This window comes from Pongo pygmaeus, chromosome 20 (assembly GCF_028885625.2).
Source record: "Pongo pygmaeus isolate AG05252 chromosome 20, NHGRI_mPonPyg2-v2.0_pri, whole genome shotgun sequence".
Classification (NCBI taxonomy): Eukaryota; Metazoa; Chordata; class Mammalia; order Primates; family Hominidae; genus Pongo; species Pongo pygmaeus.
Window position 1 is genome coordinate 61,507,321 of NC_072393.2, and position 27,614 is coordinate 61,534,934.

At 55.5% G+C, this 27,614-nt stretch overlaps 3 protein-coding genes, 1 long non-coding RNA gene and 1 other non-coding gene across 20 annotated transcripts; 2 read left to right on the plus strand and 3 right to left on the minus strand.

Moving 5' to 3' along the window:
• Positions 1–493: 493 nt before the first annotated feature.
• TNNI3 (troponin I3, cardiac type) lies at positions 494–5,738 on the minus strand. Its single transcript, XM_054463807.2, has 8 exons — positions 5,571–5,738; positions 5,285–5,297; positions 5,039–5,122; positions 4,592–4,633; positions 4,191–4,322; positions 3,491–3,580; positions 2,774–2,950; positions 494–644 (listed from the first exon to the last, which is right to left on the minus strand). The coding sequence occupies exons 1-8, from the start codon at positions 5,579–5,581 to the stop codon at positions 561–563; spliced, it is 633 nt and encodes a 210-aa protein (XP_054319782.2). The 5' UTR covers positions 5,582–5,738; the 3' UTR covers positions 494–560.
• A 546-nt stretch (positions 5,739–6,284) lies between these two features.
• DNAAF3 (dynein axonemal assembly factor 3) lies at positions 6,285–14,434 on the minus strand. Of its 12 annotated transcripts, none has more exons than XM_054463827.2 (12): positions 14,298–14,434; positions 14,115–14,203; positions 13,644–13,786; positions 13,157–13,250; positions 11,671–11,828; positions 11,181–11,363; positions 10,861–10,986; positions 10,633–10,755; positions 10,208–10,343; positions 9,192–9,306; positions 8,592–8,666; positions 6,376–8,508 (listed from the first exon to the last, which is right to left on the minus strand). In XM_054463827.2, the coding sequence occupies exons 1-12, from the start codon at positions 14,432–14,434 to the stop codon at positions 8,121–8,123; spliced, it is 1,767 nt and encodes a 588-aa protein (XP_054319802.2). In that variant the 3' UTR covers positions 6,376–8,120. The 12 variants fall into 12 exon arrangements, with proteins under 12 accessions (XP_054319796.2, XP_054319802.2, XP_054319801.2 ...); XM_054463826.2 differs by having other exon boundaries at positions 9,192–9,303; positions 13,644–13,849; XM_054463813.2 differs by having other exon boundaries at positions 9,192–9,303; positions 14,309–14,410.
• Positions 8,612–14,691, plus strand: LOC129020049 (uncharacterized). Its single transcript, XR_008495757.2, has 4 exons — positions 8,612–8,713; positions 10,614–10,782; positions 12,289–12,338; positions 13,188–14,691. It is a non-coding gene; the product is annotated as an uncharacterized LOC129020049 (long non-coding RNA).
• Positions 14,692–14,952: 261 nt separating this feature from the next.
• On the plus strand, positions 14,953–15,056 carry LOC129021246 (small nucleolar RNA U13). Its single transcript, XR_008495981.1, has one exon. It is a non-coding gene; the product is annotated as a small nucleolar RNA U13 (small nucleolar RNA).
• A 4,822-nt stretch (positions 15,057–19,878) lies between these two features.
• SYT5 (synaptotagmin 5) lies at positions 19,879–27,436 on the minus strand. Of its 5 annotated transcripts, none has more exons than XM_054463829.2 (9): positions 27,225–27,423; positions 26,071–26,194; positions 25,325–25,497; positions 23,123–23,242; positions 22,827–22,994; positions 22,291–22,458; positions 22,000–22,117; positions 21,638–21,771; positions 19,879–20,469 (listed from the first exon to the last, which is right to left on the minus strand). In XM_054463829.2, exons 2-9 carry the CDS (start codon positions 26,147–26,149, stop codon positions 20,269–20,271), a joined length of 1,161 nt encoding a protein of 386 aa, XP_054319804.1. In that variant the 5' UTR covers positions 26,150–26,194; positions 27,225–27,423; the 3' UTR covers positions 19,879–20,268. The 5 variants fall into 5 exon arrangements, with proteins under 5 accessions (XP_054319804.1, XP_054319805.1, XP_054319803.1 ...); XM_054463830.2 differs by having other exon boundaries at positions 22,000–22,114; positions 27,225–27,421; XM_054463828.2 differs by having other exon boundaries at positions 27,072–27,421.
• Between the last annotated feature and the right edge of the window lie 178 nt (positions 27,437–27,614).

Consider the following 27,614-nt stretch of genomic DNA (forward strand, 5'->3'; position numbering starts at 1 on the left):
AGGAGAATGGCTTGAACCCAGGAGGCAGAGGTTGCAGTGAGCTGAGATCGTGCCACTGCACTCCAGCCTGGGTGACAGAGCAAGACTCCTCTCAAAAAAAAAAAAAAAAAATGCGTGTTTGCTTGTCATACATGCGTGTGTCCACCTGTCCATGAATATTCATAGCTCCTTCTATAACCAGTTGAATACGAGCACTTAGCCAACCCACTCAGCATAAATTCCTGCCTTGCCCTTCCCTCCCTTAAAGTGCCTGCTTTTGTTTTTTGGCGAGAAGCCATGCTTCTGGTCTGCAGGTTGTGATCCGCTTCTTAAGAAACAAAGCTCCGCTCTCCAAATTCATGAACCCTGGGATTCTTTTCAATAACAGAGCCAAGAGTGCTTCACATGAGAGACCTATCTGGTCCCCAACCTGTTGTGTGGCTTTGGGGGAGCCCCACCCTCAGTCTTCCCATCTTTCTCCTGCCTAAGCCCTGGGTAATAGACATGGAGTCACTTTCAGCTCAGAGAGAAGCTTTATTCCTCAGGGCCCTCCTCAGGGCAGGGGCAGTAGGCAGGAAGGCTCAGCTCTCAAACTTTTTCTTGCGGCCCTCCATTCCACTCAGTGCATCGATGTTCTTGCGCCAGTCTCCCACCTCCCGGTTTTCCTGGAGGATGGCGATGAGTCAGAGGTTAGGGTCTCTTCCTGGTCTCCAGTCTCTCAAGAATCCCTGTCTTCCCTCCAGCCTGTGGGGCCACTCTACCCTGGATACCTGTCTAAGTGTCTAGTTCTGGAGCACTTCCTGTCTTTTCAAGATAATCCCTGCCAATTTTCCCCATGCACTTCCTGTCTCCCTCATGCACTTCTTGTCCCCCTCATGCACTTCCTGTCTTTCCCCAGCACTTCCTGTCTCCCCCATGTACTTTCTGTCTTTCCCCATCCACTTCCTGTCTCCCTCATGCACTTCCTGTCTTTCCCCTCCACTTCCTGTCTCCTTCCTGCACTTCCTATCTTTCCCCTCCACTTCCTGTCTGCCTTATGCCCTTCCTGTCTCCTTCCTTCTCTTCTTATTATAGTAGTCCCTCCTTATCTGCAATTTTACTTTGTGTGGTTGCTGTTACCTGAGGTAAACCATAGCCCAAAACTATTAAATGGAAAATTTCAGAAATAAACAATTCATAAGTTTGATGGATTCTCAGGTCAATAGTAGCCTAATGCCAGGTCATAATGCCTATGTTAGCCACCTCACTTCATCTCAGCACATAGGCACTGTCATTTTACATCACAAGGAAAAGAAGGGTGATTACAGTGCCATAAGATATTTTGAGAAAGAGACCACATTCATGAGTTTTATTACAATCTGTTATAATTGTTCTCTTTTATTATTATTATTATTTGAGACAGGGTTTGGCTCCCTCGCTCAAGCTGGAGTGCAGTTGTGCAAGCTCGGCTCACTGCAGCCTCAACTTCCTGGACTCAAGCCATCCTCTCACCTCAGACTCCTGAGTAGCTGGGACCACAGGTGTGTGCCACCATGCGCAGCTAACTTTTGTTTTGTTTTGTTTTGTTTTGTTTTGTTTTGAGATGGAGTCTCCCAGTGTTGCCCGGGCTGGAGTGAAGTGGTGAGATCTCAGCTCACTGCAACCTCTGCCTCCTGGGTTCAAGCAATTCTCCTGCCTCAGCCTCCCCAGTAGCTGGGATTACAGGCACCCACCACCACGCCCATCAAATGTTTGCATTTTTACTAGAGACAGCGTTTTACTGTGTTGGCCAGGCTGGTCTCAAACTCCTGACCTCATGATCCGCCCACCTTGGCTTCCCAAAGCACTGGGATTACAGGCATGAGCCACCGCACCCGGCAACTTTTGTATTTTTTATAGAGGCAGGGTCTCACCATGTTGCCCAGGCTGGTCTCAAACTCCAGAGCTCAAGCAATCTGCCTGCCTTAGCATCCCAAAGTGTTGAGATTACAGGCATGAGCCACCACACCCAACCTTCTTTTATTGTTATTTATTGTTAATCTCTTACTGTGTCTAATTTAGAAATGAAACTTTATCATAGGTATGTATGTGTGTATAGGAAAAAAAAATTACATATAGGGTTCAGTACAATCCATGGTTTCAGGCATCCATTCCTGTCTTTCCTGTCTTCTTTAAGATAGGATCTCACTGTATTGCCCAGGCTGGAGTGCAGTGGTACAGTCGTAGCTCACTGCACCCTCAATCTCATGGGCTCAAGCGATTTTCCTGCCTCAGCCTCCTGAGAAGCTGGATGCCACCACCATTACTGGCTAATTTTAAAAAGAAATTTGTAGAAATTAAAACAACATCGTGGTGGTGTGCACCTGTAGTCCCAGCTACTCGGGAGGCTGAGGCATGAGAATCACTTGATCCTGGGAGGCGGAGGTTGTGGTGAGCCGAGATGGCGTCACTGCACTCCAGCAGCTGAGATGGTGTCATTGCACTCCAGCCTGGGCAGCAGAGACTCCATCTCAAAAAAAAAAAAAATTGGAAATTAAAAAAAATTTTTTTTAAACCTCAAAGATTACATGCATGAGCCACTGCATCTGGACCTTCACGCACCTCTTTGCTCTTACATGGACTTCCTGTAGCCCTAATGCACTTCCTGTCTTCCCCTTCTACTTCCTGCCTTCCTCTTGCATTTCTGATGACCCCTTACTAGCTGCTTCTACCCCCAACTCCAAGCACCATCTGCCCTCAGGCTAGGCCCTAGGGTTGTTGGCACCCACAGCCCTTCCCCTCAGCATCCTCTTTCCTGGCCTTAGCCCACACTCACCTTCTCGGTGTCCTCCTTCTTCACCTGCTTGAGGTGGGCCCGCAGGTCCAGGGACTCTTTAGCCCGGGCCCCCAGCAGCGCCTGCATCATGGCATCTGCAGAGATCCTCACTCTCCGCAGGGTGGGCCGCTTAAACTTGCCTCGAAGGTCAAAGATCTTCTGGGTCAGATCTGCAATCTGGGGGGGCGGGGCACAAGGGGGTGGATACTCCTCCTTCCATTTCCCCCTCACCCAACTCTTCCATCCTACACTCCTTTTTTATTCTCCTTATCTCGTCTTCCAGTACCGAGGCCTCATCCAGGCTCTTCGCGGCTTAGGCTCTGAGTCTAGGCTTCTAATCCTGGAACTGAATCCCCCTCCACATATGCTCCAGCCTCACCTCTCAAAACCACTGGCATAACCTGGTCCAGCTACATGCAAATCACAATTCCCTGGCCAATGCCTGAGCTAATTTACCAACATGTGATGCCCTGAGCATGTTCACTAACATATTTTCTGTTTCCCTACCCATGGCCTTGCATGTGCTGTTTCCTCTGCCTAGAACAGCTTTCCTTGACTATATTGTACTCATCCTTCTGCCCCAACCCTGCCAGGCTCACAGTTGTCCTGGGTCTCCTGGGATGTGCAGCCAAAAGCAGCTGCAAGGGGTCAGGGAGAGACCAAGTCCCAGCCATCTCACCCTACCCCGAAGGTACCCGAGCTACCCATGCGTCCCACCTCCGTGATGTTCTTGGTGACTTTTGCCTCTATGTCGTATCTCTCTTCATCCACCTTGTCCACACGGGTGTGGAGCTGTCGGCACAAGTCCTGGAGGAGGAACGTGGTGTGTGTTGTTGGGGGAAGCCTGAAGGCCTGGTGACCTGGACTCCTGGGTCCGAGGGAGGAGGGGCTTGGGGCCTGGACTCCTGGGTCTGAGGGAGGAGTTGGGGGCCTGGACTCCTGGGTTTGAGGAAGGAGAAGGGGCTGGGGGCCTGGACTCCTGGGTCTGAAGGAGGAGGGGCTGAGGGCCTCGATTCCTGGGTCTGAGGGAGGAGCGGCTGGGGCCTGGACTCCAGGGTCTCAGGGAGGAGGGGCTGGGGCCTGGACTTCAGGCTCTGAGGGAGGAGGGGCTGGGGCCTGGACTCCAGGGTCTCAGGGAGGAGGGACTGGGGCCTGGACTCCTGGATCTAAGGGAGGAGGGGCTGAGGCCTGGGCTCCTGTCTGGGATAGGAGGGCCACGTGGTCCTGAAGGAGTAGATTGGAGCCAAGACTCCACAGACTTGCACACAAAGAGTATTAGGCGCCAGGAGTCCCACGAACCATATATAATTGGGTAAGGACAGCCAGATTGGACGCCTGGGTCCCGAGCAGAAGAGGGGATAAAGGCTGTACTGCTGAATTCCGGGACTAGAAACCTCGCATCCTTGGGAGCCGTTACCTGCAGCTCCGCGAAGCCCAGCCCGGCCAACTCCAGCGGCTGGCAGCGGGTGCTCAGAGCGCGCCCCTTCTCTCCGCGCCGCTCCTCCGCCTCTCGCTCCAGCTCCTGCTTTGCAATCTGCAGCAGCAGAGTCTGTAGAGGGGTGGGAGGGAAACGCAGCCCACCTGGGGCTTCAGGATAAAGACCAGGCGTGGGGAACTGCCTCTGCCTTTCTAAACCCTCCAGTTTGGTCTCCACCTTTCCAAGGCCCCGCCCCAACCCGAGCAGGACTCCCGCTAAAGCCACGCCCCGAGCGACCAAACCCCGCCCACTTCCGCCCACCTACCCCGAAAGCCCCACCCATTCTCAAGCTCCGCCCCCTGAGCACCTGCCTGCGCTTTCCCAGTCCCGCCAGTCCTCACCTTCAGCTGCAATTTTCTCGAGGCGGAGATCTTAGATTTTTTCTGCCAGGGTGAGACGGAGCAAGGAAGGGTCATGGAGGGGGATCCGGAGACGACGGTAGAGGGGACCTCAAGACACCCCCAGCAACGCCAGCCGGTCCAGATTTGGGCCCACGGCCAACTTGAGCCCTGAGTCTACGGAAGGCCACGCCCCTCATTCCCATCCACCAATCCGGGTCTCTGCCTTTGGATAGGCACTTCCCATCTATCCCTAAGCAAGTCCAAGGGCACCGGAGCTCCGCCCGCAGGCGGCTGTCACCAATCAGAGCATGACCCTCTGCAAAACTCCGCCCCTGAAGCGCCTCCGCGTAGTCCCCGCCCCCTTCGCAGCCCTGGCTCCTCCCGCCACTCCCAGGGTCTTGGGTCCCTCCGGCGCCTGTACTCTGCCCCCAGGAAGCCCCGTCCCACCTTGGCATGCGGCTCCGTGGCATAAGCGCGGTAGTTGGAGGAGCGGCGTCTGACTGGGGCTGGTGCAGGGCGAGGTTCCCTAGCCTGGGTTTGGAGGAGTGGGGACCCCATCACCACCAAGACCCCACCCAGCCCTTACCGTACCGCACCCTCTGCTAGGGCTGCAGCCTCCCGCCCCAGACCCCTCACTGCAGGGCCCACCCTGGCCCTGGGGGTCCCATCCACGCCTTAGCCCGCTGCTCTCACCGCATCGTTGCTCCTGGAAGGAGAGAAACCAAGGAGGGGGGTTAGTGGTGGGCTGTGTCCCGTCTGTCTCCTAAGGGACCCCTGGAGTCCCCTCTGAGCAAGAGGTCGGGGGACCCCGCTTCCCCTTCCTCAGATTCCAGGAGTCTGACTCGCAAACCCACTTCCTCTCTTCACCCAAGAGTCCCTACCCCTACCTCACAGGCCAGGGTCCAGCCTCTCAGCTCCGACCCCTCTTGGGATCCCGGGAGGTCGCCCCCAACTCCCACTGCCTTGGGGCATCACTCACTCATCCGCCATGCTGAGACTCAGGCCGGGAATGGCAGGAGGCAGGGCGAGGACAGGGGCGTTTGAAGGGTCAGTGAGGGGGCCGCCTGGATGACCTTCAGGGTCCCGGGGACCGTCAGTCTCCTCCGGGCTGCTTGAGACTCCCCAAGGACACTGAGATAAAGGGCGAGGACAGAGACTAAATATCCTGTCACCTCCTCCTCCCCCTGCCCACTATGCGAGATAACGGGGCGCGTGAGGGGCGGGGTGGGCCCTGCTCCAGCTGGATCACCAGCCACCTCCGGGCACAGGAATCCGGACCCTCCTCCCTCTGATCCTGGAGTCCTAGACCCCTCCTCCCTCAGACCCAGAGAATGCCCAACCTCCCAGCCTCCTCCTCCCTCAGTCCCAGGACCCTGGGAGACCCTAGCCACTCCCTCACACAAGGAGTCCAGGCCCCCAGCCCCCTTTTCCCTCAGACTCAAGTGTCTCAGCCCCCAGCTCCTCCTCCCTCAGACCCAAGAGTCCAGGCCCCGAGCCCCTCCTCCCTCAGACCTAGGGGTCCAGGCCCCAGCCCCTCCTCCCTCAGACCCAGGAGTCCAGGCCCTCAGCCCCTTCTCCCTCAGACCCAGGAGTCCAGGACTGAAGGGGTGGCCTGCCCCTCCACACCTGTGAGTATTTCTAGTCAGGTGGGACGAGAGACTGAGAAAAGAAATAAGACACAGAGACAAAATATAGAGAAACAACAGTGGGCCCAGGGGACTGGCACTCAGCACACCAAGGACCTGCACCGGCACCGGCCTCTGAGTTCCCTCAGTTTTTATTGATTATTATTTTCATTATTTCAGCAAAAAGGAATGTAGTAGGAGAGCAGGGTGATAATAAGAGAAGGTCAGCAAAAAACATGTGAGCAAATGAATCTATGTCATAATTAGGTTCAAGGGAAAGTACTATGCCTGGACGTGCACGTAGGCCAGATTTATGTTTCTCTCCACCCAAACATCTCAGCGGAGTAAAGAATAACAAGGCAGCATTGCTGCAAACATATCTCGCCTCTCACCATAAGGCGGTTTTTCTCCTATCTCAGAACTGAACAAATGTACAATTGGGTTTTATACCGAGACATTCAGTTCCCAGGGGCAGGCAGGAGACAGTGGCCTTCCTCTATCTCGACTGCAAGAGGCCTTCCTCTTTTACTATCCACCTCAGCACAGACCCTTTATGGGTGTCTGGCTGGGGGACAGTCAGGTCTTTCTCATCCCACGAGGCCATATTTCAGACTATCACATGGGGAGAAACCTTGGACAATACCCCGTTTCCAAGGGCAGAAGTCCCTGCAGCTTTCCACAGTGCATTGTGCCCCTGGTTTATTGAGACTAGAGAATGGCAATGACTTTTATCAAGTATACTGCTTGTAAACATTTTGTTAACAAGGCATGTCCTGCACAGCCCTAGATCCCTTAAACCTTGATTTTATACAACACATGTTTTTGTGAGCTCCAAACTGGGTCAAAGTGGCTGGGTCAAAGTGGCTGGGGCAAAGCTACAAATTAACAACATCTCAGCAAAGCAATTGTTTAAAGTACAGGTCTTTTTCAAAATGGAGTCTCTTATGTCTTCCCTTTCTACGTAGACACAGTGACAGTCTGATCTCTCTTTCTTTTCCCTACACAGGCCCCCAGCTCCTCCCTTAGACCCAGGAGTCCAGGGCCCCAGCCCCTCCTCCCTCAGACTCAGGGTTCCAGGCCCCCAGCCCCTCCCTCAGACAAGGAGTCCAGGCAGGCTCGCAGCACACTCTTCTCTCAGACTCAAGAGTCTGGACCCTCAGCTCCTCCTCCCTCAGACCCAGGAGTCCAGGCCCCCAGCCCCTCTTCCCTCAGACCCAGGAGTCCAGGCTCCCAGCCCCTCCTCCCTCAGACCCAGGAGTCCAGGACCCCAATCCCTCTCCCCTCAGACCCAGGAGTCCAGGCCACTCAATAAATGTTGTTGATTAATTTGAGGATGCAGCTGTGCTGGGGGGTAGCTCTCAGTCAATAACACTGAGAAATCCATCCCTCGTCCACTTGGAAACCCAGGAATCTGGTTTCTGGCTTCCTCTGTCCACCACTCCTGGGCCTTTCTCTCCCAGCCCTGGAGACGGACATAGGACAGGAAAGATGCTTGGACACACAGAAGGGTGGACACAACTTGCTTTACTTGAACCATCTGGGTGCTGACCAGGCCCTGGTGAGGAGACACCCCAGCCCCTAGTCAGCCACAGGGTGCCTGGGAACAAGGGGGCCAAAGTCAAGGGCCTGAGACTCAGGGTCAGATCCTAGGCTGGGTTTAGAGCCTCAGAAGTGGAATTTGGAATTCTGAGAGAAATATCTAGAATTCTAGGAATAGACCATAGAATCTCAGAAATGGAATTTGAAATTCTACCAACATTCCCGGGGTGGGGGTGGCAGGTACTGAGTGGGAATGATTAGAATAAAATTGAGGACTCTAGCAGCGGACTTAGAATGGTATCAGCGGGTTCTCATCCTACAACCTGACTTTGGAAGTTGGAGATAAGGGGTGTCTAGGGGTTGGGTCAGACTCCAGTTTTGGAGTCTGACTCACAGTTGGGCAGAGCCAAGGCCCCCTGAGGCTGAGTCAGAACCTCTGAGAGTGAACCTGGAGCCTCAGAGGGCAGCTGGCACGGCTCACAGTGTGGGGTCCCGCCCTGCAGAGGCTGGGTCAGGCCCTCAAGGGCTGGGCTGCTGGCTTCAAGAGGCTGGGCCAGGACGTCAAGGGGCGGAGTTCCGGGTTCCACAGCTGGGACAGTGTTGCCCAGAGCCGATTCCTGGGACTTGCAGAAACGTGCGAAGATCTCTGAAGGCCTAGCTCCGGTCTGTGGAGCGAATCCAGCTGCCTGAGCTAGCTCCCCGACCCGGGTGTTGAATCCCTGCAGCTGCTCCTGCCGCAAGTCCACCAGGTACCTGCGGATGGGAAGCGCCCTGTCAGGGACCCAGATTTTGATCCCCAGCCAGGATGTTCCCCACCCGCCATCCCACTGGCTCACCGGGCTAATTCCACAATCAGGTTCCCTCCGGGTGCCACACAGGCCCCAAGCTCAGGGATGAGAAGATGGACCATCCTACAGAGAGGACAGAGGACAGGCTGAGATTCAGCTCCAAATCCAGAGTGAGGATGGGGCTCTGGGAACCCAGACAATGAGGGAGGAGGGGTGGCAAAACTGGAGTCTGGGTCCTGGGAAAGAAGGGAGCAGGAGGTCTGGACTCTGGGGTACCAGGGAGGAGGGTCTGAGGGAGGAGGGGCTGGGGGCCTGGACTCCTGGGTCTGAAGGAGGAGGGGCTGGGAGGCCTGGACCCCTGGGTCTAAGCAAGGAGGGGCTGGGGGCCTGGACTTCTGAGTCTGAAGGAGGAGGGGTTGGGGGGCCTGGACTCCTGGGTCTGAGGGAGGAGGGACTGGGGCTTGGGTTCCAGGATCTGAGGGAGGAGGGGCTGGGGCTTGAGTTCCAGGGTCTGTGTGAGGAGGGGCTGGGGCTTGAGTTCCAGGGTCTGTGTGAGGAGGGGCTGGGGCTTGAGTTCCAGGGTGTGAGGGAGGAGGGGCTGGGGGCCTGATCCTGGGTCTTTGTGAGCACAGCTGCCTCCCCACTTACCCACAGGCCACATAGAGGAGCTGGAATCGGCCGTTGTAGCAGCTCTTGTGGTGGAGAGTCTGAGCAGAATTGAGCGGCAGGAAGTGGATGGTGAAAGATTCCGGGGTGGGGGCTGCTGGGGGAAGGGGATAGACAGGCGGAGCCATAAGGGCGGAGAGCCAGAGAGGTACACAGAACTGGGCAGAGCTGGGCAGGCACACAGGACTTGGAGATAACACTTTTTGTCCTCTCGCAGCTTTTTAAAAAATCTTTCCTCTCAGGTGGGTTCCTGGAAAATTCTGGGAAGGTCAGCCCAGCAGGCAGAGACTCACTGTACAGATCAGGCAACTGAGACTCTAGAGAGGGAAAGAGGGTGGGTGGCCAGGGCCACATGTGACATGCCCTGTCAGATGGACACTCAGGGAGGGCCAGGTTGGAGGATGGCTGGAAGGAGGCCCAGCCATGATCCAGGGTGTGGGAGGCTGTCCAAGGGGGAGCTGGGACCCAGCACCCTGTGAGAATATTCTTGGATAGCTTAGCCCTCTGCAGATAAGATTAGAATTCTACTAGTGGAATTCAGAATTCTAAGCATGCTCTCAGAATTTAGGAAAGGGAGAGAAAGAGAGAAAAAGAGACAGAATATCAAGAAGCCGTCACTTGCCCAGGCATTCCAAATCATGTCAGTCCACACTCCAGTGTGAAACACCTGGAGGCTGGAGTCCCTGGCTTACCTGGAGTCCCTGGCTTACCTGTTGTTATCCCTGGCTTACCTGGAGTACCTGGCTTACCTGGAGTCCCTGGCTTACCTGTTGTTATCCCTGGCTTACCTGGAGTACCTGGCTTACCTGGAGTACCTGGCTTACCTGTTGTTATCCCTGGCTTACCTGGAGTACCTGGCTTACCTGGAGTACCTGGCTTACCTGTTGTTATCCCTGGCTTACCTGGAGTACCTGGCTTACCTGGAGTACCTGCCTTACCTGTTGTTGTCCCTGGCTTACCTGGAGTACCTGCCTTACCTGTTGTTGTCCCCGGCTTACCTGCAGTCCCTGGCTCCGGGCTTCCCTCCGCGTGCTGCTGCTCCTCCGGGTCCCCGCGGGTGGCTCTCGCGCGCCCCCAGGCGGCCACCTCGCGGAGCAGCTCCGTCACGTTGTGTTGAGTGATCTCCCCGGCCGTCTAACAGTAGAAGGGGCGTGGCCAGACGTCGGGGCCAGGATGGCGGGGCGAGGCTTAGAACGCTGGGAGTCCTCCGTCCGGGACTAGAACTCCCGCAGCTGCCTGGAGGATGTGGAGTGGGGCGGGACCTATCCCGCGGGGATGGAGCCTGTTCCCTGAATGGAGTCGTTCCCACCAAGCGACGGGCGGGGTCTGGAGCTGGGGGCGGGGCCTGCTGTGGAGGCGGGGCCTTGCGCACCCACCGACCCCCAGCCCCACCTCTACCCCCAGTCCCAGCCTCGCCGCGCACCTTGACTGGCTGGCCGTTGCTGGTCCGCAGGAGGCTCTCGTCGTCCGCTTCAATGCCGAAGGCCACGAAGGGCCCCGTGGCGATGTCCCCCCAGTACCCGCGCGCTGCCACGCGCTCCCCACGCTGGAAAAGGAGGGAGAGAGGAGGCAGGTGAGGTCGATGTTGGGGACCCTGACTCCTAGGACTCCGAGAAGCAGCAGTGGGCCAGGACAGGCAGTGGACACGCACGTAGCTCAGGAGGCGACCGGACGCAAGGGTCCGGTTGGGTACATGATAGGCGCTGGAGTCCCTGAGTTCAAAGGCGACGCCTGTGTCCCGCCAGCGTCGGAACTCCTGGGGGTGAATGACTTGGGCCTGGGGTGGGGGGCGGGAAGAAGGGAGCCCTCAATGAACCGAGCGTGGAGGGACCCCTACACCAGCCTCCCTCAGACCCAGGAGTCCAGGTCCCCAGGCCCTCCTCCCTCAGAGCCAGGAGTCCAGGACCCCAACCGCTCCTCCCTCAGACCCACGGAGTCCAGGCCCCCAGCCCCTCCTCCTGGGCCCCTCACTCCGCGGTCATGCAGCTTCATGCGCAGGTCCCAGTCGCTGACACCGCGCCGGGCGTCGTAGCGGGAGCCCAGGTAGTGGCGCAGCCGCGAGTCCCAGAGGCGGTTCATGGGGAAGGCCTCGGGCCCTTTCTCACAGCCAGCCCAGAAGCGGAACACGGCCTCCAGGGCATCCCGCTCGCGGAACTGCGGGGCCAAGCACGCGGTGGGAGAGAGGGAGGCAGAGAGGGATGCAGGGAGAGCGGATTCTAATTGACCCTCTCTTCCATCCCAGAACAGGGGAACCATTCCCCCGTTTCTCGGATGGAAAAACTGAGGCTCTGAAAGCAGAAGCCACCTCCTGCCCCCAGACCAAATCCCACAGTGGGAGTCGGGGAACTGGGATTCGAACTCCCGAGCCCGCCGCCTGCTCCATCAACGCGCGTCCTTTGGACTGCGCACTTCCATTCTTCCCGCGGCCACCCGATCCCAGATGGAGGCCGGGCGGCGGCACCTTGAGGGCGCGGAGGCTGAGCCAGGGCAGCTGTTCCTCCAGGCGGTCGGGCTCGGGGACGAGGTGCGCCAGCAGGTCGGCCTGGGCGCGCACGAAGGCGGCCACTGGCGGGCGCAGCAGCGCGTTCCCCCACACTTCCAGGAAGGTCTCGCTCCGCTCTACGGAGAGAGGGAGATAATTGCGGGAATGTGTGGAGGAGGGAGCCCAGAAATTACACCCTTAACATGTTATTATGTCATAGTCATATAATGAAAACAATGAACCCGCGCAAACTCCCCACGCATCCCAAAAACTACATGAAGAACAGGGCCGGACATGGTGGCGGGCGCCTGTAATCCCAGTTACTCGGGAGGCTGAGGCAGGAGAATCGCTTGAACCCGGAGGCGGGGGTTGCAGTGAGCCGAGATCTTGCCATTGCACTCCAGCCTGGGCAACAGAGTGAGACTCCGCCTCTAAAATCAATAAATAAATAACCACCTAGAAGAGGGAATTAGAGTTGCAGATTCCACACTCACTGCAACAGAGAATGTTTGGGGGAAAAGATAACAATACAACAGTAAAAAATAATACAAATTGTAAAATATGGTGTAAGCATTTACATTGTATTATATATTATAGGTAATCTAGAGATGATTTGCGGTGTATGGGACCATGTGTACAGGCTATTTGTGAGTACATCTTTTCTGTTTTGAGACAGTGTCTCACTCTGTTGCCCAGGCTGAATGCAGTTGTGCCATCATAGTTCACTGTTACCTCGACCACCTGGGCTTAAGGGACCCTCCCCCTCCAGCTTCCCAACTAGCTGGGACTAGGCATTAACTACCACACCCAGCTAATATTTTATTTATTTATTTATTTATTTGAGACAGAGTCTCACTGTCGCCCAGGCTGGAGTGCAGTGGTGCCATCTCGGCTCACTGCAAGCTCAGCCTCCCAGGTTCACGTCATTCTGCTGCCTCAGCCTCCGGAGTAGCTGGGATTACAGGCGCCCGCCACCACGCACGGCTAATTTTTTTTTTTTTTTTTTTTTTTTGAGACAGAGTCTCGCTCTGTCGCCCAGACTGTAGTGCAGTGGCGCGATCCCGGCTCACTGCAAGCTCCACCTCCCGGGTTCATGCCATTCTCCTGCCTCAGCCTCCCGAGTAGCTGGGACTACAGGCGCCTGCCACCACGCCCGGCTAATTTTTTGTATTTTTAGTAGAGACAGGGTTTCACGTGTTAGCCAGGATGGTCTCGATCTCCTGACCTCGTGATCCGCCGGCCTCGGCCTCCCAAAGTGCTGGGATTACAGGCGTGAGCCACCGCGCCCGGCCAGAGTTTCGCTCTTGTTGCCCAGGCTGGAGTGCAATGGCGCGATCTCGGCTCAATGTAACCTCTGCCTCCCGGGAAAATAACCAAACTTTTTAATTGTACCATTGAAATGCCAGAATCCCTCTAGGAGGGGGAGGAGACCAGTGGTCAGAATGCCTGGGTCCTAGCAACAGACCTTGCAGCCCCATCTTCTCCGGTTCCTCCAGGGCTAGGCTGAAGATCAGCATGTGTCGGGCCACAGCTTCCAGATTATTCTCCAGCACAAAGAACTAGAAGGACGGACAGGGCAGAAGAATTCTGAGACCTGTTTGCCTGGGCCCTAGGAGACCCAGAAGAGCAGGCCCTCAGCTCTCTCCTTCCACACACCCGAGTTCTGTACACCAGCCTCTTCCTTCAAACACAGAAGTCCGTGTCCCCAGAGCTCTCTTCCCTTCCGTTACTCAGAAGACCTGATCCTCGAGCTCTTCCCCACTGTAGAACCCAGGAGTTCCAAACCCCAGCCCCTTCCTTCCCCAAGACGCATGGGTTCACTCCCAGCTTCCGCCTCCCTCAGATCTAGGAGTCTCCAGCCCCTTCATTCCTGGACCTGAGGTTTTAGAATTTCAATCCCTTCCTCCCTCAAGGACTCGGGAATCTGGGCTCTCATCTTCATCCCAGCTCACGTTGAACCTCCTGCGAGGCCAGAGCTTCGCTCGGGACAGGGTCCGCAGCAGGTGCCGTCCATCCACAGAGCCCAGAAGCAGCACATCTAGCTCGGGGGTCCTGTGCACCGTATCGGCCTGGGAGTCTGGGTCCACAGGAGGACCTGGCAAGATGACAGCCAGCTGGGGCACCATGGTGGTTGGCAGAGCGTCCACCTTAGCAGCCCCTACAACAATGGACTACAAATCCCAGTAGGCGTTCCGCCCGTGGCCTAGGTTCTAAGGGGAGGTGTTTCCTCTGAGTATTCTGGGATTCGTAGTCCGCAGACAGGACCTCGGGGCTGCCGCTGGGAGCGCGCCCTCTGCCGCTGGAGCGTTGGAGAACGTTAGCGCACCCCACTGCCACCGACGCTGGGACTACGAGCTCTAAAAGGCCGTCTGCTCAGGCTGGGAAGGCAGACGGTGTATCAGACCTTGAGTGCTGAGACTTACTTTCAGCCTGCAGGTCCAGGGCCGGGGACAGGCCCCACCAGGACACGGAGCCGAAACCCCTGCCGGAGCCGGCAGGTGTGGTCATCACCCTGCGGAAAAGACATTCTGGGAATCCCACACATTGCCCGCCCCGCTCCCCTCTCACCGCCCCTCACTTCTCGCCCCTTTGCCTCCACATGATACCCTGCCCACACCTTTATCCTCCAAATATCCCGGGACGCCCCTTCCTCTCCGCTCAGTGCAGCACTGTGGACCCGCGGCACTCCACAACCGCTGCCCAGAGTCCCCGCCCTTTTCGATGAATCAACCAATGGGAGCATGTAGGATGGGACCACAGAGAGCAACTGACCAATGAGAGTGAGCGAGGCCCGCCCTCTACAAACTTTTGGCCAATGGGAGCACTGAGGGCTAGCCTTCCCCCACACCTAGGAGAAGAGGGCGTGTGGACGCGGTTGTCATGACGACGGCGCTGGCGGGGGAAGGGGCGGGGCTGGAACAAGTTGGGGCGGAGTCAGGGTCGGTCCAAATTTCCGGAATGGGGGAGGCCTTGGGCTGATTAAAATTGAGAGTGAATGCAGCTTAAGCTTATTTCTTGTTTTTTGTTTTTTTCTTTTCTTCATCTCCCTTTGCTCGTACGTAACTGAATTTTGATCAATTCAAATAAAGTGTCTAGACTTTAGACGGCAGGCTTCTGAGCCCGCTCCCCGCCCCAGCACAACGTGGGCTCTACCACACAGAACAGCCCACAGGTGGGACACTGATGTGCAGGTCATTAAAAATTCAGGGATTTGTGAGCTGGTTATTGTCACATGAAGCAATAATTTAAACTTACGGCTAGATCCTTTTGTAGTTTCTAAGCGGGATGATTGGGTGTTCACGCGCATGTGTGAGATGTGCCTCCCTCAAACCTTGTTACAACATCAGCACATTACTCTTCTGACATGAACAACAAAAATTACAGGTAAGTTCTGTAGTCGTACAGTTAAATGAACTGCATTAAAATAAGGGTAAGTCGGCCGGGCGCGGTGGCCACGCCTGTAATCCCAACACTTTGGGAGGTCAAGGTGGGCAGATCACTTGAGGTCAGGAGTTGGCGACCAGTCTGGCCAACATGGTGAAACCGCGCCTCGACCTTAAAAAATACAAAAATTAACCGGGCGTGGTGGCACGCACCTGTAATCCCAGCTACTCCGGAGGCTGAGGCAGGAGAGTCTGTTGAACCTGGGAGGCAGAGGTTGCAGTGAGCTGAGATCGCGCCTCTGAACTCCAGCCTGGGCGACAGAGCAAGACTCTGAGCAAGGCAAAGTCTGAATGAGGCACATCTCTAGATCACCCCAGCACCCAGCACTAGGCTCAGCGCCCAAGGGGACTTGGCTCTCTGCCTCCTCTCCTTGCCCAGACACATGAGCTTAGACCAGTCACCCTTTCTGAGCCTCAGTCTCCTGCTCTGTGAAATAGGAATGTAGCGTGCAGCTGGCAGAGGTGCAGCAGATCTGCCTCCTGAGGGCAGATCTGGGCACTGGGAAGACAATACCTACTGGGGAAACGAAGGCTGAGACCTCAGCAGTTCCTGCAGAATCAGGCTGGCTAACCAGCCCCTTCCAGGCCGGCTCTAAGCCTGCAAGAGCCCCAGATCCTGGCTTTCTCTCTGGAGAATTAATACCTTTCGTCCCTATTTCTCCCACTCTACCAACATATTCTCAGCAAAGGCGCCAGAGTGAATTTTTTTTTTTTTTTTTTTTTTTTTTTGAGTCTTGCTGCGACACCCAGGCTGGAGTGCAGTGGCGCGATCTCGGCTCACTGAAACCTCCGCCTCCTGGGTTCAAGGGATTCTCCTGTCCCAGCCTCCCAAGTAGCTGGGACTACAGGCATGTGCCACCATGCCCGCTAATTTTTGTATTTTTATTTTTATTTTATTTTGCATATATATATATATATATATATATATATATATATATATAGAGAGAGAGAGAGAGAGAGAGAGAGAGAGAGAGAGAGAGAGAGACGGAGTTTCACTCTTGTTGCCCAGGCTGGAGTGCAATGGCGCGATCTCGGCTCACCGCAACCTCCGCCTCCCGGGTTCAAGCCATTCTTCTGCCTCAGCCTCCCGAGTAGCTGGGATTACAGGCATGCGCCAGGACGCGCGGCTAATTTTGTATTTTTAGTAGAGACAGGGTTTCTCCGTGTTGGTCAGGCTGGTCTCAAACTCCCGACCTCAAGTGATCCGCCCGCCTCGGCCTCCCAAAATTCTGGGATTACAGGCGTGAGCCACTGCGCCCGGCTGTATTTATTTATTTATTTATTTATTTATGACAGGGACCTGCTCTGTTGCCTAGGCTGGAGTACTCCAGCCTGAAACTCCCGGGCTCAATTGATTCTCCCACCTCTGCTTCCCGAGTAGCTAGAACTACAGCCACGTGCCACCATACCTAGCTAACTATACAAATTTTAAAAATAGTGAGGTTATTCAGGCTGGTCTCAAACCCTGGGCCCCAAGCGATCCTCCTGCCTCCCAAAGTGCTGGGATTACAGGCCTGAGCCACTATGACTAGCCTGTTTTCTTTTCTTTTCTTTCTTTTTATTTCTTTCTTTTTCTTTCTTTTTTTTTTTTTTTTTGACAAGATCTCCTTCTGTGGAGCAGGCTGGAAGGCAGTGGCATAATCACAACTCACAGCAGCCTCTAAATCTTAGGCTTAAGCCATCCTCCCGCCTCAGCCTCCCTCCCAGGTAGCAAGTTCTACAGACATGCATCACCATGCCCAGCTAATTTTTTTCTATTTTTTGTAGAGACAGGGTCTCACTATGTTGCCCAGGCTGGTCTGGAACTCCTGGGCTCAAGCAATCCTCCTGTCTTGGCCTCCCAAAGTGCTGGGATTAAGGCATGAGCCATCGTGCTTGGCCTTGTTTTCTTTTTAAATTGGTGTAAAACACACATACTATTAAGTTAATTGGGAATGACATTTAGTACACTCACAATGCTGTGCAACCATCACCACTGTCTAATTCCAGAACTTTCTCATCACTCCAAAAGAAAACCCGTACCCCATTTATCTCCCCATTTCTCTCTCCTCAGTCCCTGGCAACCACGAATCTACTTTCTGTCTCTGTGAATTTGTCAGTTCAGGAGATTTCTTTTGGATGGAATACTGCACTATGCAGCCTTCTGTGTCCGGCTTCCTTCCCTTCGCATAATATTTTCAGGACTCATCTATGCTGAAGCATGAATCAATGCTTTCTTCTGTTTTTATGACCAAATAATATTCCACTGTTTTTCTCCCTAACCTTTGCAAGCTTCATTCCTTCTTGTCATTCAAGTCATGGCCCAGACTGCACCTCCTCAGGAAGGCTGCCCGTGACCACCCTCCCTGAGTTATCTCAGCCTTTTTACGTTTTGGTCCCAGTGTGGACTGCCATTTCAAATGGTTTTATTCTTCTATCACTCTGCTTTCTTGTTGAGACAGAGACCCAAGGACCCCATTGTCATCATCTAAATCAATCCCAGGATTTAGAGACAGGCTTTCTGGCTGTGTGATTCTGAGCATTTCACAGGAACTCTCTCTTTGTTTTTTGTTTGTTTGTTTGTTTTTAGATGGAGTTTTGCTCTTGTTGTCCAGCCTGGAGTGCAATGGCGCAATTTCGACTCACTGCAACCTCCGCCTCCTGGGTTCAAGCGAGTCTCCTGCCTCAGCCTCCCTAGTAGCTGGGATTACAGGTGCCTGCCACAACACCCAGCTAATTTTTGTATTTTTAGTAGAGACAGGGTTTCAGCATGTTGGCCCGGCTGGTCTTGAATTCCTGACCATAGGTGATCTGCCCACCTCAGCCTCCCAAAGTGCTGGGACTACAGGCGTGAGCCAGCACGCCCAGCCCAAATTTTCTAAAGCATAGTTTGGACTCATTTGTCAACTGGGAATAATTATCATGTTTATTTCATGAGTTTGCTGTGAGGATTATTATTGGCAGTAATAGTAGTAACATAAAGAGCTGTCTTCATAAAGACATGCTCCACACCAACACACACACACTCTCACACACATGAAAAGTTACTGAATTCCTTTGGAGAAAAATTAAAAATCTCATGGATATGATAGTCTGTGTAGCTGTTCTATTTTCACTTTCCCCATTGGCTACCAGGAAGCTTAGGAGCAAGTTTGTTTGCTGCCTCCTTTTTTGGTATGTGGGGGTAATTTTTGCCTCATTCTCCACTTAATCTGCTGCTCAGAGAGTTCTCTGGCCAAATCTTATAGGTCTTTGTTCGCCACCCAAAATTCTGTATGGGATGAGATAAGGTAGAAGCCAATGGAACTATCATCTTTGCTAGAAACAGAGTAGGAGGCAGCATTCGTTGAAAGAACAATGAGGTCGGATGAGGCGGCTCATGTCTACAGTCCCAGCTACTCAGACAGGAGGATCGCAGGAGTTTGAAACCAGCCTGGGCAACATAGCAAGACCCCATCTCTAAAAAAAAAAAAAAAAAAAAATTAGCCAGGCATGGTTGCATGTGCCTGTGGTCCCAGCTACTCAGGAGTCTGAGGCAGGAGGATCCCTTGAGCCCGGGAGGTTGAGGCTGCAGTGAGCTATGATTGCCCCACTGCACTCCAGCCAGGGTACACAGAGAAACCCTGTCAAAAAAAGAAGTAAGAAGAGGCTGAGACAGGAGAATCGCTTGAACCCGGGAGGCAGGGGTTGCGGTGAGCCGAGACTGCGCCATTGCACTCCAGTCTGGGTAACAACACCGAAACTCCGTCTCAAAATTAAAAAAAAAAAAAAAAAAGAAGAAAACAAAAGAAATAGAAAAGAAAGGAAAAGACGAAGGGCTGGGCGCAGTGGCTCATGCCTGTAATCCCAGCACATTGGGAGGCCGAGGCGGGCGTATCACGAGGTCAGGAGATCGAGATCATCCTGGCTAACACGGTGAAATGCCGTCTCTACTAAAAATACAAAAAAATTATCCGGGTGTGGTGGTGGGCGCCTGTAGTCCCAGCTGCTCAGGAGGCTGAGGCAGGAGAATGGCGTGAACCCGGGAGACGGAGCTTGCAGTGAGCCGAGATCACACCACTACACTCCAGCCTGGACGACAAAGCAAGACTCCGTCTCAAAAAAAAAAAAAAAAAAAAAAAAAAAGAGAGAGAGAGAGAGAGAGAGAAAGAAAGAAACAAACAAAAAGGAAAAAAGAAAAGAAAAGAAAAGAAAAAAGAAAGAGGTGAAGTTGAAATCATTGGCTTTCCTTGCTTAACTCCGTCCTCTCTCGCAGGCTCTGGAGATTTTATTCCCTGGCTCCGTGCCTCTCCTTTGTTTTGATGACAGTAAGTCGCTGGGGGGGTCAGGTCTGTGTTTGTATCTATTCTGGGGCCCCAGCACTCAACAGAAGACCTCAGGGAATACGGAATGGAAGGAAGAAAAAAAGAGAGGGAGGGAGGGATGCAGAAATGGGTATGAAAATGGATGTGAGTCATGGGTGAGCAAGCGAGTGGATAAATTCATGGACAAGCAAGGGAATTCTCGCGGACTCCTCACAGCCAACATGTGGCAGGAATTATTATTATCCCAACATTCTCCAGAGGAGGAAACCCAGGCTCAGAGTGGTGAGTGAGGAATGAACGGGTGAGAGTGTGAGGGAGTCCACGAGGTCAGGCCAGTCTCTCTCAGCGGCTTTCAGGACGAACAGCACTCACACTGCCCTGTGCGCGCCCATTCCTGGAAACGAGGTTTCCTCTTGGGCCCCAGCCCTTGCCCACCCCCATCAAGGAGCATGGGCCCAGGCCACCGGAGCTGCTGAATATTTATTTGGCCCCAGGAGCAGTGCAGGGATGGGCTGTGTTGGAAAAGAGAGGAGAGCAGACGAGGATGGCTGATTGTCAAAGCAGGGGGCAGGACCCGGGGGCAGGAGAGACCAGGCTGCCTTCCCTTCCCAGGGGTCCCTGGGGCATCTGGGTGTGTCCGCGTGGGGTCGGGGGAGTCTGCTGGAAAGTTGTGGTGATTGGCATCGTTGGGGGTGAGAAGACAGGAATGGTTCCGATGGTTGGGGTGGAAGGTGGGGGGAGGGTAACTGTTAGAGGAAGCTTAAGGGTGGGGCTGGCTTGGCTTTGGCCGGTCTCGGGAGTCTGGGGTCAGGGGCTAGAGTCCAAGCTTGGTCCGGGGCTTGGGGTGGGAGTCAGGGCGCAGGCAGCAGCCTCACTCGGTCCGGGGGCCGCAGCGAGTGCCACTGGGCAATGGGCCGCCGCGGGTTGGCCAGCATGTCCGCCCAGTGCCGCAGGCCAGCCCCGCCGGCAGCCGCCCCCACGGCCACCCTCCCGATGGCCTCGTTCTTGCCCAGCTTGTCGTAGTCCAGCACGGTCAGCTCCACCTGCACCTTCTGGGGTGGGCCCGGGAGGAAGAGGAGAGAGGAGCGTGAGGGGAGGAGGCCCCGGAAAGGGCGGTGTCCGTTTTCACGGCTGAGGGTACCTCTCGCTGCCACCCGAGGGCTCGGGGCCCCGGAGCTCGGGACGGGGGAAGGGGGTGGGAGACGAGAGGGACGGAGCCTGCGGTGAGGAGGAGGCTCTGGCGCCTTTCTTCCTGCGCAGCCAGGTTTCTAAGGAAATGAACCCTCAGGACTCGGTTGCGGAGCGGCTGTGTTCGGCGCCTCCTAGGGGAGCAGCCTCCTAAGAGCCGCAAAGCTGCAGAACTTTAACAGGGGTCGGGCTAGGGTAGGCGCCGTCCCTAAAGAAGTGAGGGGAAGTCTCTTTTTCTTAGAACCATGTTCCTGAAGAGGGCGGGGCATCCTGGTGGGGGGGCGGGGCATCGTGGTCCCGTTTAGGGGCGGGGCATCCTGGTCCTGCTTGGGGGCGGGCCATCCTGGTCCTGCTTGGGGGCGGGGCATCCTGGTCCTGCTTAGGAGTGGGGCACTCTGGTCCTGCTTGGGGGCGGAGCATCCCGGTCCCGTTTAGGGGTGCGGCATTCTGGTCCTGTTTAGGGGCAGGCTATCCTGGTCCTGCTTGGGGGCGGGGCATCCTGGTCCTGCTTAGGGGCGGGCCATCCTGGTCCCCCTTGGGGGCGGGGCATCCTGGTCCTGCTTAGGGGCGGGCCATCCTGGTCCCCCTTGGGGGCGGGGCATCCTGGTCCCCCCTTGGGGGCGGGGCATCCTGGTCCCGCTTGGGGGTCGGCCATCCTGGTCCTGCTTGTGGGCGGGGCATCCTGGTCCTGCTTGGGGGCGGAGCATCCTGGTTCTGCTTGGTGGGGCGGGGCATACTGATCCTGCTTAGGGTGGAGAATCTGGTACTGCTTAGGGGTGGGACATCCTGGTTCCGCTTAGGGGTGGAGCATACTGGTCCTGCTTAAAGCAGATAGGATGCCCACACCCAATTTTAAGGAGTCTCTTCCTGGAGTGGTAGAGGCTTCCTGTCCTCATAGGAGGAAACAGACTGAGAGCATAACCTCAGACCCCCTCACCTCGTTTCTAGGGAGATGCTAAAAAGTCTCCCTCCGCCTAGCAATAGTGATTACTAAAGGTCTGGACTCTTGGAGAAGGGCAGGTTTGAGCTCACCTGGACTTGGTCACAGGGCACCTCGAAGCTGAAAGCTTCGTTGTAATAGGGGTTCAGAGTGTTCTTCTTGATGGTGGTTTTCTTCTTCCTCACCTTTTTGCCGCCCTGCAGCAGGTGGACCTTGACGTATGGATCTGGGGAGAGGAAGGAGTCTTATAGCACTCCACTGCTGAGTTCTTGGACCAACATAGAAACACTGCCTACACCCTTCGGGTCTCCCTAGCTCTATGCCAAAATCCATGCCTTCCACGGCAGCCTGGGCCTCCCTGTCCCCGAAGAAACCCTCGAGGCTCAGAAACTGTCAGAACGGGAACCCACCCCACGCCATCCCCACACACCCCACTCCCTTCCTTCCCACACACCTGACAGTCCTCCTACGTCCATCTTCTTCAGGTTTTTAGCCTCCAGGACAATGACGGTGAGCTTCCCGGCCGTGGGGACATAGCGGAGGGAGAAGCAGATGTCACCAAGCTTCTCCTGCTGAAAGGAGAGGGGCCCATCACCAGAGCCCAGGCTCCACATCCATGCCCCCTCAGGGGTACAATCCACGCCGCCCCGAGGGTCTGGAAAGCCTATGATCTGATTGGCTCAGAATGTTGTGGGCGGGGCTGGGCCTGGGGGGCGTGGCTCGGGGCGTGACCGCGCATGCTCACCTCCTCCCGCGGAGCCGCCTGCAGCTCCCGCCAGGCCTGCACTGGCCGCCCCAGGTCCACGGAGCTCATGGGGACCCGCACCTCCCCGATGGCGTCATTGCGAGAGAAGCGGTCGAAGTCGTACACCGCCATGACCAGCACCCTGCCCCCCAGCTCCACGTAGGGGACCTGGAGTGCACAGAGAATCCGCAGTAGAGAGCAGGAATCAGAGATAGGGTGAGGCACAGCACAACCAGAAGGAAGGCGTGGAGTGAGGCAGCGAGGGTCCAAGCGAACAGTTAGGGGAACCCAAATGGGGAAGTCCAGGGATCCATGCGGAAAGAAATCACGGGTCAGTGGAACCCAAATGGTACCGCCCAAGGACCAGGCTACAGCCCAGGAGTCAGTAGTGCCCAGGGTCCAGTGGAATAGCCCCAGAGCTGGTAGCTGCCACCTGAGCTGTGGCCGCCTCCAGGAAAAGCGGAAGGGGTCGGTCCCTACTGTTCCAGGGACTGGGCATAGGCTGTGGAACATGGAGCCTGAAGGCAGGAGCTCACCTTGAAGGCGAAAGTCTCCCCAAAGTGAGGGTTCAGCGTCTGCCGATGCACCTTGGTCTCGTACCGCCTCCGTTTGTCTGGCAGCAGGTAGACCCGCACATAGGGGTCCGAGGAGCCACCAAGATCCAAGGCTGCCAATCCCATTGCTTGCAGAATGCCCACCAGCAGCTGCAGGGCCCAGGCACAGTGGGGGAGGTGGGGAACACTAGTCTTAGCTTCCCTTCCGTGGCTCCTTTCAGAAGGGGTTGGAACCCCCGGGATCCTCCCTCTAAGGCATCCCCTTCCTCCACACCCACCTGGCCACTCTGGAAGTCATAATCCAGGGAGTACTGCAGTCGTCCTAGCTCATGCTTATCTGCCACCTGCTGCCCTGGCCCGGTTGGTGCTGGCTCCAGCTCCTCCACTTCTGGCTGCACCTTAGGAAGCCAGGGGTAAGGGTAGGTGAAGTCTTCCCCTGATAGCAGTATCCTTCAGGCTCAGAAGCCAAGGGAGGCTCACAGGTCCCTTGGGCTATATCTGAGCGCTCACAGGCTAAGCAGAGTCAGTATTTGACTAGTGCTGTCTGCCACAGGCAGGAAATAGACATGGTAACGCAGATGCAGTATGTTTGTGAAGGTTTGATTAGTGGTGTCTGCTATGGGCAGGGACTAGACATGTGTTTGTCATGCTTAGATTAAAATAAGTGCTGATGGTGTCCCATTGCCCACAGGAATAATGCAGGTTTTATTTCACATGCTAATGGATGTGTACTCGGGTGCTAGTCCAAACTGCCATGTTTACCTGTGATCTTAGCACAGCAAAACATGGAGGAGAAATGGCATATTTACTGTGTACTTGCCATTCTAAAGTGGAATGAAAAAGCAGAAGGTGTCTCCTTAACCTAGGCCAGCAATTCTTAAAATTCAATGTGAACCTGAATTCCCCTGAATCCTGTGGCAAAATGTCTGAGGTCACCTCTTCGGGGATTCTGACTTAATAGGTCAGGTGCTAGCACCAGAATTTGCATTTCAACAAGGACCCAGTGTGATTCTGCTGCAGATGGTCTTTGAAAATCACTGGTTTAAGGGTTAGGGATGGGGCTGGACACCAGGACCCTAAATGGCATCCTTTACGGATACTAATTGAACAGTTCCTTATTGAGAAGGAAGGAGGGGAAATACCAAGTTAGTGACCACAAACTTGAGGCTCAGAGAGGGACAGTGAATTCTCCAAGGTCACACAACCAGGGAATGGTCCTTCTTGGTTGGAAACCTAGGGCTGTCTGGCTCCCAGGCAACCACTGCACTCTGCACTGAGAGACTTAATTTTCAGACCCTGCAGTGACCACTTTCCATTCCAACGGCCTCGTCCAATGCAAATGTCTTTTATCCTCTCCAGGCTGCTGCTGCACTGGCCTCCTCTCTGGATTCCTCACCGCAGATCTGTCCTACACAGGGTTCCAGAGGAGTCATCCTAACACCATCTGACCCTGTCCCTCTCATGCTCAAAACATATTTGTAGCTTTCATCACCCTCATGACATGGATACTGCTGAGTTCTCCAGACACTTCACTCCAGAGTGCAGCTATTGTGAAAAACGACTCTTTGTTCCCCACATAAGCCTCAGAATCTGGATATGGGGCCTGAATCTGGATATGGGGCCTCAACACATGCTCCAACTTGGACTAGAATGTCCTTCTCTCTGGTCTCAGTTAACTCTGTCCCTCAGGTCTCAGTGCAGAAGTCACCTCCACCACAAAGCCTCCTCTGTCTGACCCTCTGTTTTAAACTTTTTCTTAGTGTAAATATGTCCCATTTTCTGAAAAAAATCAGCATATTTTAAAGTATTCTGGCACAAAGCTGGTTTTCAGCTTTCAGAGCCATTTATTTATTTATTTATCTATTTATTGGAGACAGAGTCTTGCTCTGTCACCCAGGCTGGAGTGCAGTGGCGCGATCACAGCTCACTGCAGCCTCCACCTCCCGGTTTCAGTGCCTCAGCCTCTCGAGTAGCTGGGATTATACCACGCCACCATGGCTGGCTAATTTTTTGTATTTTTAGTAGAGACAGGGTTTCATCATGTTGCCCAGGCTAGTCTCGAATTCATGACCTCAGGCAATCTGTCCACCTCAGCCTTCCAAGTGCTAGGATTACAGGCGTGAGCCACTGCACCTGGCCCAGAGCCAAATATTTATACGTTTCTGTAGGTTTCTATACAGTGGGATGCCTTTTCTGCGCTCCTATGAGACCCTGTAGTATGGCACATATTACCCTGTGTGGTGAGTGTCTGTGTCAGTGCCTGACTCCCCCACCATATGGGGAAGTTCTTGTGAATAGCAACTAGTTCTGTTCCATCTCCAGGTCCCCAGAGTCCAGTTGAGGGCTAGACACACAGGGAGGATGAGCTAGTAAGGTGGGTTCCTATAGGAGGGAAGGGAGCAGGGACTGGGACCAGCTGGGCCATTGAGAGGAGCAGGGTGCGGGAAGGGGCCAGGTGGAGGGGCTGGGCTGGGCCACACCTTGTCTATGTAACTCTGGCCCAGCCCCTTCACTTCCTGAAGGTGGACCTGGGCTTGGGCCTGGCTCTTCTTGCCTGTCCGCCTCCGACAGCTCTTCCGGTAAAGACAGAAACAGCAGCTGAAGACGAGGAGGCCTGAGACCAGCACGATGGTGGCCAGGGCCCAGGGGGGCACTGCAGAGGGGTGGAGACAACACACATTGAGGCCTGGGCAGCGCGCTGGCTGATTCAGTCCTGATTACACGTGGAAGCTGGAATGCTGGCCTCCTTTTCCCTCCAGCCATTTTCATTGCGTTTCTTCCTGTGTTTTTCTTCCACCTAATGTGGCCTATAGAGAGATTCGATGCCCTAACCCAGGCTGACACCATCTGGATTTGTTTGCTTGTTAGTTCTGCCTTTCCTTACCCGACCCCGTCCCCCATTTCTGCTCAACTCCTGATGCTTTTACAAGAAGCCCTGCTCCTCATCGGGCCTGTTTCCTTATCTGTAAAAGAAAGGCTAGGTGGACCTTCCAATTCTAAGATCCCATTCCATGCAACACCCCTTGATCTGGTTTCGATTTTTGTTGCAAATCTGTTCCTTCCTTTTTCCCCATTTCGTTCGCATTCCGGTTCAGGATGACGACCCGCGATCCCAGCCGGATTTTCCAGCCCGCCTGCCCGAGTACATCCGTCCGAATCCCGCCCCTCGGAATCCTGGCCGGGCTTTCTCTCTGCTCGGGCCCCCCCGCCCCCGGGTCTTGCTCACCTGGGCCGTGGTTTATGCGACTGGAGTCGGGAGGCGTGTTGGGCGATGGAGGCCCCGGGGTTGGGGGCTCCGGGAACATAGTGGCGGGGTCCTAGAGTCTTTTCTGCAGAGACACTCAAGCACCCTAGTCCCCCATTCCCACCCCAGACGTCCTTTGAGCCCCACGCACAACAAAGAACTCCAACTCCCATGAGGCGCCTGCGCGAACAGCCGCGCAGAAACCGGACAGCCACCGCGAGTCATGCTGGGAGTTGTAGTATCAGCCTCCCCGCACTTTAGAGGGGGTGTCCAGGACCTAGTTCCATCCCAAAGGGACACCCTCTTCCTCCACGGCCCCACAGGCATCCCGCTGACTTCTGCCTCGTCCTCGCCCCTCCGCAGGGTCTGAACTGGAAGCGGGCGAAGGCAGGCGTGGGAACCAGCGGACCGCGTTGCCCAGAGCAACAGCCGGGCTCCTCTCAAGCGGGCTGAGAGCAAAGCTGGTTGCCCTGGCAACGGTTTGTTGCCAGGACAACGGGCGGGGCTGACGCACAGACGCGGAGTCCCGGCGGGGCAGGCTCGCTCCAGGGCCCACCGGTGCCTGGGAACCCCCCAATAGCCCGACTGGGATCCTGAGGTCCCGCGAGGTGGGGAGGGGGCAGCCTGTGGTCCGAGCGCCCACAGCCTACTGCTCCCTCCGCACCTAGTCCTGGGAGCTGAGACGCAGGTTCCCTCTTCCCTCTCCCCAATTTTGCTGGAGGGCGGGTCGGGGGCTGCCCGGTGCCTGTGCTGAGCCCCCTCATCCTTCTTGGCCTGTTGGTCTCTCCACGCATCCGTGCTGCTCTCGTGACCGCCTCGGTCTCCACGCTGTCTCTTGACCCCAAATAGGTGTCTTCCCTGTGTCTGCCTCCCCAACCCGCCTGTCTCTCTTGCCTATCGCCTGGCCTCTGTCTCCAGGGTCTCTCCCTCTCCCCTCCGCCTGCGCCCCCCTCCCTGCCCTTGGCTCTTTGTCTTCTCCATACCTGTCTCGCGTCCCCAAATCCCTGTCTCTCCGCTTCAGGCTCCAGCCCTCCCTCTGGTTGTCCCTCCAGTGCCCCAGCCCCCACTCCCACACCCCTTTCCTCTAGGGATGTGGATGCGGATGGGCTGAGGACGGGGGTCCCAGCAGCTCCTACCTGCTCGGCGGCTGGACGGGACACTCCCGGGAGACGCCGAGGCGCCAGCCCCGCCCGGACCCCACCCCCTGCACGTGGGCGGTGGCGCTGTCCCGGGTGCTGATCGCGGAGCTCTGCGGGGCGGGGGGAGCCGCGGAGCGGAGCTGGATCCCGTGCGCGCGTATGTGCCCGTGTGCGTGTGCGCGAGTGTGTGGTGTGTATTGTGTGTGCCCGTATTTGGTCTCGGGTAGGCGGAAAGCCCTGCCCCGCCCCTCATCCCGCCTCCACCCGGGAACCTCGATGACGCCCACAGATGTTTATCCTGGTGCCTTAGAATTTTCTGCCTTCTGGTCCAGTCGTTGGCCGTCCAGACCACTCCACTCCTCCCGCCCCAACGCACACGACATACAC

Coding starts and splice junctions, on each gene's coding strand:
- TNNI3 (XM_054463807.2), bottom strand. Junction 4,634..5,038: donor CCACGGAGCCGCATGCCAAG/GTGGGACGGGGC, acceptor TCACCCTGGCAG/AAAAAATCTAAGATCTCCGC. Junction 645..2,773: donor AGAAGGAGGACACCGAGAAG/GTGAGTGTGGGC, acceptor GCCATCCTCCAG/GAAAACCGGGAGGTGGGAGA.
- DNAAF3 (XM_054463826.2), bottom strand. CDS start 14,434: ATGCTCCCATTGGTTGATTCATCGAAAAGGGCGGGGACTCTGGGCAGC. Junction 10,987..11,180: donor TGAAGCTGCATGACCGCGGA/GTGAGGGGCCCA, acceptor CCCCCACCCCAG/GCCCAAGTCATTCACCCCCA. Junction 10,344..10,632: donor GCAACGGCCAGCCAGTCAAG/GTGCGCGGCGAG, acceptor TTCTACTGTTAG/ACGGCCGGGGAGATCACTCA.
- SYT5 (XM_063658906.1), bottom strand. CDS start 26,149: ATGTTCCCGGAGCCCCCAACCCCGGGGCCTCCATCGCCCAACACGCCT. Junction 23,243..25,324: donor GCCAGAGTTACATAGACAAG/GTGTGGCCCAGC, acceptor TGGCTTCCTAAG/GTGCAGCCAGAAGTGGAGGA. Junction 21,772..21,999: donor GGACGTAGGAGGACTGTCAG/GTGTGTGGGAAG, acceptor TCCTCTCCCCAG/ATCCATACGTCAAGGTCCAC.